Genomic DNA, 13,010 nt, shown 5'->3' on the forward strand with positions numbered 1-13,010 from the left:
TTTATAGTTGGAAAGAGTCCTTTCATTTTACAGTCGAGGAAACTGGAAGTTGTGACTTGCCCAAAGCTTCATTGAGAGTAAGGAGCCATGCCAGAATTTGAATCCATGTCATCAGACTCTAAATCAAGTGTTCTGTACCATGTCTGAAGTACATCCTAGAGGGAATGTGTGATTCCAGGGACATGGCTAGCTCAACTAGAGGACAAGAGGCAACCTTTGTCCACATGTTCCTGTATCACAGAATCATAGGTTGAGGGCTGGATTATCTCAAACTCTTTAAGCCCCCAAGCAATAATGATCACACCAGAGAAGGACTGTGCTATCTACCAGATCTAGAGCTAAGCAGTAAGGATATTAAGCATGCATAGGTCTAAGTGACAATGGCTCAGCTAGGGATGAACTGGTCTTAGGTCTGTGGCACTAGCTACAGGTCAGGGAGTCAAGAAACACAATGACGGTTGTACCAGATTTTCTAGAACCACCCAAAGGTCTGAAGTGGTGGTCCAGGCCTGCTAAATCGAGAAAGGTGAAGGATGACTCAACAAAACCACCTAGGGACAGAATGTAAAACAATGATGTTTCAAGGCAAATTAAAAAAACCAAAATAAAACAAATTAGGGTCATTCGTATCACACAAATGAAGAACAAAGGGGGAAAAAAAAACTATTAACACACCATGTGAAAAAGAGGTATGTTGAATTTACAGTACAATGATACTAAAGACTCACTAAAATGACCACAAAGAGGTTTATTTCTTTCTTGATCCCTGAGACTAATTCCCATGCACAATGGGAATTATGTTCAAAAACCAAGAGGGAAACACCTCTAATATTTACTGTGCACTATTTCTAGCTTCAGAAGTAATTTCATTTCCTGAGCTGGTCATTAGTACTACTGAAATAGCCAGCACACAGAGACCCTGGGTTCCAATAAAATAACTTTGGTCAGAAAAGGAAAGGTTTTTATTCTTGGTATCTTTTACAGGGGAAAAATGCAAATTAAATTCATTTATTATTCCTGAACCACACATGACAACTGATTTGTTTAAACTGTTACCAAGTTGAAATCTATACGTTACTTCATAAACTGTGCATGGTGTACCACAGCTAAAATTTTTTGGAATCCTTGGGATCAACACTCTCACTGACACCTGAAAGGATGCACCCTATTATGACTTCCAACCCTCATCACAGATCCCCTTCAAACAGCAGATGTAGCCAAGAAGAAGGATTTTATCCAGCTCAATAGCAGGATCAAGGGATTTGTTCTTTGATGAGTTTCTTACTCATCAGTGTTTCTCTTTACTTGGGAGAACTTAGCTCTCTTTGCAAAAACTGAGGTACAGATTAAAAAGGGGCAGGGGACAAAAAAAGAATTAGCATTTCCCTCTTGGGATGGCTTCCTATCTGATGAGATCCAAGGTACATTCTGAGTCTCCAGAAAAAGAAGAGATTTAGGAGCCCTTCTCTACCCTTTTTACCTGTGTTGTGAATGCTGGTGCTGGTACTGCCATGGAGGGATCCCCCCCAGGACCACCTGTTCTGTTTCTGTTTTGGCTTTTGGCTCCTCTCAATTGTTCGCCGGACAACAGCCTCATGGCGTTCCTTAAATGGGAAAGAGGATTCAGTGGTTAGTTTGACTAAGTCCCAACTAGGACACTTTGGCCTTTTCCCACTAGTGAGCCCATTGACTCACACAGTTAACCGATCCCAACTAAAATAATTTTAGTTCAGGGTTCTTAACTTGGGGGACCACAAATTTTTTTTTTTAATATTTGATAACTGTATTCAACATAATTGGTTTCCTTGGTAAACCTATGCATTTTATTTGATGTCTTTTAAAATGAGAAGGGGTCCATAGGTTTCACCAGACTGCTGAAGGAATCAATGACAACAAAGATGTGAAGAGGACCTGATTTAGATGGATCAATTCATCCTCCCTCTTTGGGACCTACTTAGTATTTGAGCTCTAGATAGCTCCAGATTGGAAACTTCATTTCTAGAAATTAGCCAAGAACAGAAATTTTCTTGACAAAGCAGACAGCCCTTTCTCCCATTCCACTGTGCATGCCGCCATTTTCCTGGAAATGCACACACCCTCATTTTGTTGTATCTGAGACTAAGAGAACACTGGCCAGGGCCTCTCACCTTATCCTCTTCTAGCCTCTGCCTTCGTTTCTCCTCCACTGCAGCTCTCCGCCGCTCTTCTTTCAACCTCTGCTCCTCTAATTTCTTCTTTCGCTCTTCTAAGTGCTTTTCATAATGTTGCCGAGCTCTCTCTTCTCGTTCTAACCACACGGTTTCTCTGGCAGCTTTAGGGAAAAAAAAGGAAGGGAGGATCAGATGGAGGCCAATGGCAGAGAGTTATAATTGAGAACCATCTGGGCCATTGGTGCAAGCTACACAACCACGTAACCAGATGCAAACTTCTCTCTAGCACAGAGTACTGTGACTGCCCCAACCTAGTGGTGGCACCTTTCCCCTCACCCATAGCCAACTTCTACCAACTATGATGCTTTTTAGTTGATATTTTAAACTATATGCCAATACTTCAGTATAACCTGAAATCTCATCAATGCAGGGTACTCCTTCAGACACATATCACAACCCACCTGCACTTTCCTATCCTGTATCTCTCTCTACCATGTCCTCCCATAATAAAATAATAAACCTATTCCACATGCTCTAATGTTTTTATTATTCCTTTTAACTAAATAACATTATAAACTATAAAAGATGATGGTGAGGACTAACAATAAATATGAGATTATTCTCATACTATCCTCCATGAACAGATCAAGAGCTGTGTGACCCTAATGTCTGCCTCAGTTTCCTAATCTGTAAAATGGGGATAATAATAGCACCTCTTTCCTTTGAGAAGGGGGCTGTAACTTTGTCTGAAGAGGGGATTTTTGAATTTCATATGAAAAGGTATTGGGTTGTAAATGCTTAGCACAGCATCCAGCATATAACAAGTGCTACATAAATGTCAGCTATTATTATTATTAGTAGCACCAGTAATGCACAGCTGAAAACCACTATGGATTTCTGCTACCTTAACCCCTCTTAAAGGTCTATAAATGGATGTCTGAGTGTTTTATAATGAAGCTGTTTTGCTGAACCCCTTAGTACTAATCCTACACATCTCTTTATTATACCCACAAAAATACTTTTGGTGTTTATGTCTATTTAAAAATCTATCTTGATTTTAAAAAATTTTATCTCCCCTAGATGAGAAGCTATGTTTTCCTCTTTTTATTTTCTAGTTAAAAAAACAAAAAACAAAAAAACAAAGAAGGGGAAAGCTAGGTGGCTCAGTGGATAAAGCACTGGCCCTGGATTCAAGAGGACTCAGGTTCAAACCCAGCCTCAGATACTTGACACTAGCTGTGTGACCCTGGGCAAGTCACTTAACCCTCATTGCCCCATGCAAAAACAAACAAACACTTAGCCTATATAAGTAGATAAAAAGATTTGAAGGAATTTTGTCAGGCAAAGCAATGAATAAGCAGAGAGTATCTACCATGTATGTGTCACACTCCATGCTAGGTGCTATAGGTTAAATATAAAGGTGTAGTGAACACAGTACCTATTCTCAGGACACTTATAATCTAGTTAGGAAGACAAAACATAAAAAGGTAAATAACAATACAGTTAGACCACACTTGAAAAAGTAAATAACAATATGATAATAAATAATTTCAATGAAATACTGTTCAAAAAAGGGGCAGCTAGGTGGTGCAGTAGATAGAACACCAGGCCTGGAGTCAGGAAGACTCATCTTTCCAAGTTCAAATCTGGCCTCAGACATTTACTAGCTATGTTACCCATGGCAAGTCACTTAATCCTATTTGCCTCAGAGCCTCATCTGTCATGTGAGCTGGAGAAGGCAAACCACTTTAGCATCTTTGCCAAGAGAACCCCAAACGGGATCTACAAAAAGTTGGAGATGACTGAAAAATGACTGAACAACAAAATTGTTGATTGAATGAATGAATGAATATTTCGGTTTCTGGTTGACATAAGCTTTTGTATCTCATTTTGTTTGTTATCTCTTTTGCCTCAGCTTTGGGGGAAAAGTCGAGTATTTTATTTGAATCTGAGGCCTCTTTTATGTATATATATATATATATATTTATATATATATATATATTTATATATATATATATATATATATATTTTTCAATGAAATGAACTGCTCATATTGTCAAATAAAAAGAGCTTCTTTGAAAAATACTAAGAATACCTTTTCTTTCATAGGATACCTTTTCATATTAAATTCAAATATCACTTTTTTTTTTGAGGGCAATGAGGGTTAAAGTGACTTGCCCAGGGTCACACAGCTAGTGAGTGTCAAGTGTCTGAGGCTGGATTTGAACTCAGGTTCTCCTGAATCCAGGGCCAGTGCTCTATCCACTGCGCCACCTAGCTGCCCCCAAATATCACTTCTTAAGACAAAGTTACAGACCCTTTCTCAAAATGCTTAATATGAAAGACACTCAGTGTTCCCAAGTATTAAATATGGTTTTGGTCACTGAGTTTGAGAGAGAAAATTTATTCTGTTGAATATATCTGAATTGACTTTGCTCCACTGGAAAGGAAACAAGGCCATGAGGAAGACCAGCCTAAGCACTTGGATATCATTCCAATGTAGTGGAATGTGCCCAGCACTGGAAGATCTGGGTTTGAGTCTGGACCCTGCTATTTGCTAGCTATGGAAAATCAGATAAGTACCATAAGTCAAGTTACCCACATAAGGAATGCACAGGTGCCAGGTAACAGAGGCCTGATTTGACAGCAATTCATGTGAAAAAGCTTCTTGGAGGCTTTAGCAGGTTGCAAGCTCACCATGAGTCAGTAGTGTGTTGTGTATAGTAGACAAAAGAACCCAGGTGATCTTAGGCTACGTTAAAAAAGGGAGAGTTGTTCAGAACAAGGGAAATAATAGACCTACTGTACTTTGCCCTGGTTAGACCATATCTGGAATATCATGTTAAGTTCCTAGTGTTGAATTTTACTAAGTACATTGAGAAAGTAGGGATGGTGACCAGGGTGGTGGAAGGGGCTAAATATATATGACTAGGAGAGGTTCAGTTGAAGAAAAATATTTTATCCTGGAAAAGATAAAATTCAATAAGCACTTATCAAACAGAGTTATATCGAGTCAGAAAGATCCAAGTACAATTCCTGCCTCAGACATTTCCCAAACGTGTGACCCAGGGCACGTCTCTGAACCTCTCCGCGTCTCATCTATAAAATGAGGAAGTTGGACTCAATGGTTTCTAACATCTCTTCCCGATCTAAATTTACAATTCCGTGGAAATGAAGTGAACCAGTCTTTTCCCAGAAGGGGGTTGTGGGGTGAGGATGGAGAGAATATAGCATTTGCTATTGTTCAGTCTGGCTTTTTTTTGGGGGGGGAGGGGTCATGTCCAATTCTTCGTTGACCCCATTTGGGTTTTTCTTGGCAAAGATACAGGAGTGGTTTGCCATTTCCTTCTCTAGCTCATGTGACAGATGAAGAAACTGAGGTAAACAGGGTTAAGTGACTTGCTGAGGGTCACACAGCTAGTGTCTGAGGTCATAAATGAATTCATGAAGATGTCTTCCAGTGCTCTCTCCACCGTGCCTAGCTGCCCCTGGAATACAGCATACGTGCAAATAAAGAAAACAAGGTAATTTGAAAAGGTAACAACAAATATGCTTCAAGCTTTTCTATTTCTATAGCTTTGTTCGTGTTGTTTCCTTTGTCTAGAATTGCATTTACCCTCTATCAGTTTGTCTTTCAAGGTCCATTTCACTTGTCACCTACTTCATTAAGTGAGATCATATCTGTAACACTCTCAGGACAGCACCTGACACATAGGAGGCACTACATACCCGTTAGCTATTCTTTTTATTTCCTCATGAGGTCTTTGCCAATCCTTTGAAGTACATCGATCCCTCTTCTAAACCTGCCAATGCTTTGTACTTATATGGCACTTACTATTATCTGTCTTCTTTTTATTGTTGGTTGTTGAGCAGCTATAGTCAAGTCTGACTCTCCTTGACCTCATTTGGGGTTTTCTTTTAGAGGTTTTGGAGTGGTTGGCCATTTTCTTCTTCTGCTCATTTGAGAAATGAGGAAACTGAGGCAAACAGGGTTAAGTGACTTGCCCAGGGTCACAGAGCTAGTAAGTGTCCAAGGCCAGATTTGTAGACTCATCTTCCTGACTCCAGACCTGGCACTTAATCCATTTACTTATATGCTTGTCTTATATTACCTTCCTACTATATTCTAAGACCCTTGAGGGTTGGGACAGCATCTCACTTATTCATGTTTGAAACCTCCTCCCTTTGGCACTATTCAAGCATACATAGCAGGTGCTTACCAAATATCTGTTAAATGCTGATGACAGGGGCAGCTAGGTGGCACAGTGGATAGAGCACCGGCCCTGGAGTCAGGAGGACCTGAGTTCAAATCCGGCTTCAGACACTTGACACTAGCTGTGTGACCCTGGGCAAGTCACTTAACCCCAAATGCCTCACTAAAAAAAAAAATTATATCCTCTCCTCTACAGTAAATCAAACTGAGATAAAAAATTGTAAGATCTTAGAGATGGAACGGAGCAAATATTATTTTGTCATTAGCATTTTTTTTTTCTTGGTGAGGCATTTGGGGTTAAGTGACTTGCCCAGGGTCACACAGCTAGTGTCAAGTGTCTGAAGCCGGATTTGAACTCAGGTCCTCCTGACTCCAGGGCCGGTGCTCTATCCACTGTGCCACCTAGCTGCCCCAGGATATACATTCTAAAAAGAGATTAAAACTAAGGGCTTTAAAAAAAAACATTTTAGTTATAATTTTAAGCTATAAGCTTCATTTCAATTATGATTCCACCAACACAAAATAATTTAACTGGGATAAGCCAATAGTTAAGAAAATATTTAGATTTTAAAGTAATATTAAATGATTCTTCATTCCTTTCTCCTCACTTCATTCAATATAATGATATTTTTACCCTTCAAGCATTGCTTTCTCCTTGTATAAAAAAAATTGGTAAGATCACTGGCAGCTCATTTATGATTTAAAGCACAAAAGGCAGATGCTCTACGTTTAATTTGGAGGGGGAGCCTCCCTAATATTAGATGTGAGAGTCAAGTCAATGAGCATTTTAATAAGTAGATAACAGTACAGTGTAGTATATGTATGTTAAAATGATAGCCCATATGGTATAGACTGCAGGAGTTCCAACAAGGCATTTCATTGTGGGCTATGGCAATTAAAATTTATTTTTTTTTGCAGGGTAATGGGGGTTAAGTGACTTACCCAGGGTCACACAGCTAGTAAGTGTCAAGGGTCTGAGGCTGGATTTGAACTCAGGTCCTCCTGAATCCAGGGCCAGTGCTTTGTCCACTGCACCACCCAGCCCCCCGCTATGGCAATTTAGGAAGATTTTGAGTGGATGCTTGAGCTTGGCCTTAATGAGAGCACAAGATTTGGATCAGATTTCCCAATTCAGATTGCTTTTCAGGCAGGGAACAGTATAAACAACAGCACAAAGGTAGGAATGATCATGACATTTGTAGAGGTGGTGTGAAACCTGAGCAGACTGAATTTTGGGCAGTGTTCATTTTAGAGAGTATGAGGGAAAAAAAAGATGATGAAGCTGTAAGAAAAGATAGGTCAAATGAGAATGATTCTGCACAAAGTGCTTCATAAATGCTCAGTGAACTGAACTGGAGTTGACAGTGAGATGTCCAAATAGAGATATCCTGTAAGCAGTTGTAAATATGTAGAACAACTCTCCAAGCAGTAATTATGTAAGAGATGAGGAGTGGGGGGTGGGAGCCTGGATCAGCAGAGGCTCGGCCTGGGAGGGCATGCACAGTTAAGAAACGGAATAGGAACAGGAGTCAGTGAAAGAGACAGTGAAGGGGCAAACGTGGGGAGAAGAATCAGGAAATGACAATCCTGATTATCTATGGAGGAGAGATTTTAAAGTATCAAATATAGTAAGGTATTTGAAGAGGTTCCATCCTAGACAACAGTATTTGAGGTTTAGTCTTGGAGAGTGTCTATGCTAAAATCAGAAACAAACAAAAAACCCCATCTCCTTCATTAAGGATGGTAGGCCTGGCTTTGTGTGACAAATTGAAGAATAAGGTAGAAAGAGCAGGTCGTATGATACAGGTTTAAGGTAAATGCATTAAGGCATACCTCAGGGGCTGAGCTTAAGAAAGGTTATTAATAGGACCTTTCTGTTTGCAAAAGAGTACAAACACACCAGGCCACAGAAAGCAAAACAATTAGACTTTTGTTCCATGATCTGCCTCTGATTTCTCCTAATATTGCTAGTCAAAACCCTCTAACAACTAAATACGGATCACCGGCTTCACTGGGAATAAAATTTATCTTTTATTTTGCTTTCCTGGGGTTTTATAAACATCTTACTGTGATCTAAATTGAGAAGCCTGAGTATTAAACCCTCCAACAATGGTTAGTATGACTGGTGATTTATGGCTACTGAATTGATCCCAGCCCAACAAGGTAGCACTAAGTGGTCGTCCTCATTGTCTGGTGCCACAAGTCTCAGTTACTACCAAAAAAATAACAATTTATGTAAAGTTGGCCAGATTGAACCTTCTGATGTTTTTTTCTTTCCAAGTCATTGAAGGTCACCTTTCTGTGTGTTTTGATTTAAATCAGAGAGCAATCTCACTTGATTTCAGATATATTGCCCTTTAAAACATAGTTAAGGATCTTATAAGGAGTTCTTAACCTGGGACTTAAGATTGCAGAGACAGGGTAAGGGGGTTAGGGAGAATGAACTTAGATGGGGAAAAAAAATAAAATCTTCATTTCAATATATAATCAGTTTCTTTTGCAATCCTATATATTTTTTATTTAAAAACCTTATGAGGTTCATAGGCTTCACCAGACTGCTAACTGAATCTATTATACACAGAAAAAAGACAAAGAATTCCTGCTAAAAGGGGTGAAGGAAGAAACTGGAGGATTAAGGTCACAGTATATTTGTTTAATTAGAATAAAGATGAGAGAAGGAAGTGGTGAACATTTTTCTCTTAAATTCTGCAATGATCATAGAGAAATCAAGGAACACAAATTCTTTGGAACAACTCTGTTGTTCAAAGGTGTTTGTTTAACCTACTTTCTTTACTTATTCTGCTAATCAAACTGATTAGCTGATCTTTATTTAAGTCAACCTTTAAAATTGTAATAGTTCATCTACATAACCCAGACATTTGAATCCTCTCCTTGAAACATACGGAATATAGAAAATCTGGGTGTTTTTTTTGTTTTTTGTTTTGTTTTTTTTGGGGGGGTGTTTGCAGGGCAATGAGGGTTAAGTGACTTGCCCAGGGACACACAGCTAGTAAGTGTCAAGTGTCTGAGGCTGGATTTGAACTCAGGTACTCCTGAATCCAGGGCTGGTGCTTTACCACTGTGCCATCTAGCTGCCCCTTTTTGTTTTTTTGTTTTTGGGGTTTTTTTTGCAGGGCAATGAGGGTTAAGTGACTTGCCCAGGGAGAAAATCTGTTTTTAAAGAACATTAACACTGGGGCAGCTAGGTGGCACAGTGGATAAAGCACCTGCCCTGGAGTCAGGAGTACCTGAGTTCAAATCCGGTCTCAGACACTCAACACTTACTAGCTGTGTGACCCTGGGCAAGTCATTTAACCCCAATTGCCTCACTAAAAACAAAAACAAAAACATTAACACAATGCACATGGCTTATACATTCATTTTTGTGAAATGAAGAAAATCAAACAAATGAATGCTCATTGGAATAAAATGGTTAACTTCAATAATTCACAGAAGAGTTTAATAGCTCATTTGGTTTCAAAAACCAAAAAATATGTAACACCCAGTTATGAAGAAAACCTATCTGGTACACTAGTTCACTACAAAGACTAAACTTGCAACTATGGCATAATACTATAATGTGGGGAATGTCCTGAATTGTTGAAAGATCTGAAGAATACTTTGAGGCTCTTAAAAAAGACTTTTTAAAAAAAAATTACTTTTTCCATTCTTCAGTATGTCAGATTCCCATACCCAATGACGGGTATATTGAATGGATTTGTGATTTCATGGATATAGGATATTTTCAGATGAGGAGACTCTATAAATATATGAATGCAGAAACAAATATGGACATGTATATATTCATATCCATATTTGTTTCTGCATTCATACAAACACACACACACATATATATGGGGGTACCTTTTCTGCAACTTGGTCTTAGAGAGCTGCCCTGAAGTCTTTTATTTGTGTTTTCCTTTAGCTGACCCAAATCTGCCTGGCAATTTCCAACAGTCATGTAACAGCGTCAGACCTGTGCTAGTTGGGTTATACTCCTTAGATAGGTTTGAATTTTAGAATGAAAATAGTTTTAGGGCTAACTCTCAATGACCTGTATTAAAGATGAGGACCATTCTAGCTGGTATAGTCCAACACAATAACTCATCAGATCTAGCTGCTCAGCCAGTACCTCTCTCCCTTCTCAAGTAGGTTGGCTTTTCTCTCCCCAACTCTGACACTTAGCTCTGGTTTGTTTCCCAAGCTAATTCCTGAGGCACACCACAGTAGCAGCAACCTGGGGAGAGGAAGGATCTCAGACTTATTTATTAGGGCTGGGAGAGAGAAGTAGAAAGTGTAGAAATAGCCCTAACCCCAACTAGGCAGTTTAAACTTCTCTCACCAGGAACAAGGGAAGAATAGTTCCCAGACACATGCAGGTTAATTACAGTGCAGGAAACCCATGCACAGACAATCAAGAGCTTACTGTATCTTCACTTTCAACAATCCACGGAGTTCTGTGCTTACAAAACCCTCTGGGGAAAAGGAAATGTCCACTTTTGGTCACAATGGAAATCGGGAGAGAATGGAGCTGTAGTCTAGAATGCTGCTCCCTGGCAAGCCAAAACAAAATGTGACGAGTGTTTATGGAAATTCGATAACCAGCCTGGTGCTACATAACACTAGGTTTTGGAAATCGAGGTTTTCGTGGAAACACCACCCCCTTCTGAGGTTTGAGGCTATGGGTGCCATCTGTCCCAGACTGAGCTAAGGCACAATACAGTGACTTCAGGCAATCTTCTGGAAAGATTTTAATGACCTAAGTAAGTCTTATAAACCTAAGGCACCTAGACAGCCCGGAACCACTTAGTCACAATGACCAGTCCTTTTATCTTCCCAAGGTAGATTAGAGTATCTCGTGTTGGAGACCTTGCATAAATGAGTGTTAAGGTAAGGCACTTTCTTTAGGAAGGAGCTGGCATAGGATTCTCAATCACATTTTCTCGAAGACAAAAGAATAAGAGAAAAGAAATCCAAAATGCTCTTGTTTACTCTTTGGGAGAAAAGGTGTCAAATGCATGCTTAGAGAATGCGTGCTTAGATCTTCCTGCCCAGCTGTGTCATTGATCACGCAGGCTGGCAAATACCAAGAGTGTTGCAAGCTCTCACGCACATGGTCAGAGGGCAGAGCCCTCCCGGGGACTCCATTCCATGGTCCAACTCTTTGGGCATGGGTGAAGATAATGTTCCTTCTACCATTTTTTAATGTGTGATGTTAACCTTGAACAACAGTGCAGAACGACAGCAAAAACAAAACATAATCTTTTCCTGAAATTCTATTAGTACTGACTGGTCCACAGTATCTAACTTTGAATACAGATGTCTGTCATGCATAAGACCCACATAATGGGCTACATGGAGATAGAAGTGTTAGGGTCAAGTGTGCAAGGCAAAAACTGTGTATGACCCCACAACTTTGTGCATGTTAAAAAAAAACATTTTGCAAACCTGAAAGTATTTTCATATAAATGCTGGGTATTCTTATTATTTCCACAGCTCCTGATCTCTATAAAAAACTTATGTATTATCTATTTTCCCAAATTACATGGTTTTTTGTTTTTGTTTTATTTTGTGGGGCAATGAGGGTTAAGTGACTTGCCCAGGGTCACACAGGTAGTAAGTGTCAAGGGTCTGAGGCCACATTTGAACTCAGGTCCTCCTGAATCCAAGGCTGGTGCTTTATCTACTGCGCCATCTAGCTGCCCCCTTATGTGTTATCTAAAATCACAGACTCTTATCATTAGAAAGGATCTTGTAGGTGGTCTAGTCCCTTTGTCAGCTAAATGTATGAGGGCCCTTCTAAACCATATTTGAGGTCGTTATCCTGCCTCTCCTTGAATACCATCTCTGATGGGGAACTCACCAGCCCATTTTTTCAGACGGCACTTAATTGGGAGATTTTTCTGTATTGAGCTGAAATCCTTGCTCTATGATTTTTATTCACTGGTTCTGATTCTTCGCTTTGGTAGCACAAAGGATATGTTTAATACACCTTTTTTTAATGGATGCTCTTCAAATGTTTTTTGTTTGTTTGTTTGTTTTGTTTTTTTGGGGGGGCCAATGGGGGTTAAGTGACTTGCCCTAGGTCACATAGCTAGTAAGTGTCAAGTGTCTGAGGCCAGATTTGAACTCAGGTCCTCCCGAATTCAGGGCCGGTCCTTTATCTGCTGCGTCACCTAGCTGCCCCTCTTCAAATGTTTTTAAATAGCTATTATGCTGGTTTGCCTCTCCTCAGCCTCCTTTTTTTCCAGGATAATTATCTCTATCACTTCCAACTGCTCCTCATATGACAAATCTGCTACTCCCCTCACCATCCTGGTTATAGTGATCTGATTTGTTTTAGCTCTTCAATGTTCTTTTCAAATATGGTACCTAGAACTAAACACAACATTCCAGGATGTTGTCTGACCAGTGCAGAGCACAGTGAGGTGATCACCTCCCTTGCTCTAGTTGCTATACTTCTCACAGGGGCACAATCCTCCTCAAAATTATACATATGCATATACACATACACATGCGTATACAAAAACACATACATTGTGTGTGTGTGTGTGTGTGTGTGTGTAATTTTAGTCACATAGAGCTCTAATGAAAACAGAGTAAGATAGGGTCGGTGATAGGGTCTAAACTGCCACTTCACTTCCAGC

General features: G+C 39.7%; 1 protein-coding gene across 11 annotated transcripts in view; it reads right to left on the reverse strand.

Annotated features, from left to right (window-relative positions):
• Nucleotides 1–13,010, reverse strand: part of MAP7 (microtubule associated protein 7) — a 248,084-nt gene that overhangs the window by 57,811 nt on the left and 177,263 nt on the right. For all 11 annotated transcript variants that reach the window (XM_044001883.1, XM_044001889.1, XM_044001885.1 and 8 more), the window contains 2 exons: nt 2,148–2,311; nt 1,481–1,604 (listed from right to left, as the gene is read on the reverse strand). In XM_044001883.1, coding sequence (XP_043857818.1) covers nt 1,481–1,604; nt 2,148–2,311 — 288 coding nt within the window. The remainder of the gene's footprint in view (nt 1–1,480; nt 1,605–2,147; nt 2,312–13,010) is intronic.

This window comes from Dromiciops gliroides, chromosome 4 (assembly GCF_019393635.1).
Source record: "Dromiciops gliroides isolate mDroGli1 chromosome 4, mDroGli1.pri, whole genome shotgun sequence".
NCBI lineage: Eukaryota > Metazoa > Chordata > Mammalia > Microbiotheria > Microbiotheriidae > Dromiciops > Dromiciops gliroides.